At 39.1% G+C, this 2,966-nt stretch overlaps 1 gene segment (V, D, J or C); it reads left to right on the top strand.

Annotated features, from left to right (window-relative positions):
- The first annotated feature begins 566 nt into the window (after positions 1–566).
- On the top strand, positions 567–1,142 carry LOC121433527. The segment is given in 2 exon segments: positions 567–615; positions 814–1,142. Coding segments are annotated over 2 exon segments (378 nt in total).
- Positions 1,143–2,966: the final 1,824 nt, after the last annotated feature.

Below are 2,966 nucleotides of genomic sequence, written 5' to 3'. Positions count from 1 at the left end.
GAGCACAATATCAGTGGAACTGTTCATTGCCCTCTATATATGTATGGTTTTAAAGGTAGGAGAAAATGAACAAATTCTCTCTGTGTATGTTTCTCTCTCTCTCTCTCTCTCTCTCTCTCTCTCTCTCTCTCTCTCTCTGTGTGTGTGTGTTTTCTCTCTCTCTCTCTCTTTCTCTTTCTGCCTTTCTTCATTTACTTCCTCCACCATATCTTTCTTTTATTGAATTTTTTCTTACTCTAAGTTTCTTTTGTTGTTATTTTGAACATTTTTTTTAGCGTTTCCATAGTATTGTTAATTTTAGATAGCTTTTCTAACATTTTTTGCAAAACAAACTGATTTAAAAATGTTGTGGACTTTAAACCAAAGTAGTTATTGGAGTCTCTAATAGATTTCTGTTTGAGTGTTGTTGATTAACACCAGCCACTTATATACACACCCACACATTTCCTTATGTATTTGCTAACTGCTTTGCATGGACGACACAAGCACAGGCCAACGATCTAGAATTTATAATCCAAGCCTTTTCAGTAAGAACTGAGCTACATCAGACAGGCAGGGGGAGCAACATGATGTCAGAAACCCAGGTTCTCATATCTCTGCTGTTTTTGGTATCTGGTGAGAAATTCTATAGTATTATAATCTTTTTGTAGTCAATTCTTTGTATACAAGAAATTTGCAATGTGTGCTCTGAGAGATTATGTCTTACACAATAATACTCTGACAATATGATATTACACAAATCCTAAATGACAAATTTTAACTGTTACTATATTTTTTAATATCATGCATCATCATTTCTATTGCTGATTGTAGGTGCCTGTGCAGATATCGTGATGACCCAGTCTCCATCCTCCCGGGCTGTGTCAGCAGGAGAGAAGGTCACCATCAGCTGCAAGTCCAGTCAGAGTCTTTTAGCTGGTAGCTATAACCGCTTGGCTTGGTACCAGCAGAAACCAGGACAGGCTCCTAAACTACTGATCTATGATGCATCCACTCGGCACACTGGGGTCCCTGATCGCTTCATAGGCAGTGGATCTGGGACAGATTTCACTCTCACCATCAGCAGTGTCCAGGCTGATGACCTGGCAGATTACTACTGTCAGCAGTATTATGATTATCCTCCCACAGTGCTTCAGCCTTGAACAAAAACCTCTCTGAGATTCTCACCAGCTGCCTGCCCCACACAGCCCTGGATCTGCACACTTCCCCCTGCTGCCTAAGAATGTTATGTTCAAACAGTGGTAAAAAAAAAAATTGACAAGACCAGGAAAAATAATGGGCTCAATGTCTCTTATGTCTTTAGGTATGAAAAAACCTTTAAATGAAAATGTAAAAATAACTTAGTATTATCTTTCTATTCCTTCTGTAACACATTAACACAAGCTCTGCTGCTTGAATATGAGGGATTTATTTTTACAGTTCTGTACTTACAGTATCAAATAAAAGACTCTATGGGCAGAAGTAATGATGAGTGTAAAAGTTTTGGAAGCTCTAGGAAAAATGTTTTCTGCTCTTTTACTGAATTATGTGGTGTTTTCTTATTTCCTTACTGGGGTCCATTTCTTCTGTTTTTTTCTTTCCCTTTCAATAAATTCTTTTACTTTTTATTACATTTTAGTTAATTGAGTAATGTTTTCTGTGTCCTTGTGAGTGTACATTTGTTTGTCTGTGTGGGCATGTTTCTAGGTACATATTTGGCATTGCAAATTTGTGGACATCAGAAAACACTTGCACATGATAGTTTTTGTGTTATTTGGGTCTGGGGATCAAAGTCAGGGATGACATCATGCTTGGCTGCAAGTATCTTTATCATCTGATACATCATTCTGTCCCTTAAAATCTTTAATTGAAACAATTGTTTTGTACTCAAATTTTTATTTTAATTTATCTTTTTGAAATGATCTTTTCTCATTTTTCATACTTATCCCACTTCTCACTCTCTCCCTCCTCCTGCTCCCCCACAATCCCACCATCCACCCCCATCTACTCCTCAGAGAAGGTAAGACTTCCCATGCAGAGTCAACACAGACTGAGTCATTACTTTAAGGGAGTCCCAAGGCTACCCCCTATATTTAGGTTGGGCAAGGTATCCCTCCAAAAAGCATGGGGTCCAGAAAGCCACTTCAAGCAATAGGGATAAATTCTCATCCCGCAGCTATTGGCCCCACAGAATGCCCAAACCACACAAAGGTCACCAATATTCAGAGGGCCTATTATACAGGTTCCCCTGTATAATCAGTCCACAGTCTGTCAACTCCCACTTGCTCAGATCAGTTGTTTCTGTGGGTATGCACATTGTGGTCTTGAGCCCTTTACTGATATTATTGTTTTTCTCACTTTGACTGATCTCTGGAATCTTGGTCTAGTACTTAGCTGTGGATCTCTGCATCTGTTTCCATCAGTTACTGGGTGAAGGCTTTATGATGACAATAGTCATTAATCTGACTGCAGGGACTGACCAGTTTTAGGCAGTATCTCCACTCTTGCTTAGGGTCTTTGCAGGGTTTATCCTTGTGGATTCCTGGGAATTTCCCTGATACCAGGTTTCATGATAGCCCAATAATGGCTCCCACAATCAAGATATCTTTCCTTGTTCTTCCTCTCTGCCCTTCCCCAATCTTGAACAACCTGTTTCCTCATGTTCACCTCCTACCTTCCATATTCCCTTCCCACTCTGCCCTCCTTTCACTTCTGCCCCATGATCCTAAATTTTTCAGGAGCTCTTATATATTTTGCCTTCCAAGGTGGATACATGTATGTTTCCCTTAGGGTTCTCCTTGTTACCTAGTCTCTATGTGGTCATGGACTATAGGTTGGGTATCCTTTGAATTATATCTAATGTCCACTTAAGAGTGAGTACATACCATGTTTGTCTTTCTGGGTTTGGGTTTACTCATTCAGGATGTTTTTTTTCCTAGTTCCATCCATTTGCATAGAAATTTGAAATTATTAGTTTTTTTTTTAAA

The sequence above is a fragment of the Microtus oregoni genome, unplaced genomic scaffold (genome assembly GCF_018167655.1).
Source record: "Microtus oregoni isolate MIOR12 unplaced genomic scaffold, Mior012 000002F_ref0000024, whole genome shotgun sequence".
Taxonomy (NCBI): domain Eukaryota; kingdom Metazoa; phylum Chordata; class Mammalia; order Rodentia; family Cricetidae; genus Microtus; species Microtus oregoni.
Note: the sequence above shows the minus strand (reverse complement) of the source record. Positions and strands in the feature narration are given on the sequence as shown.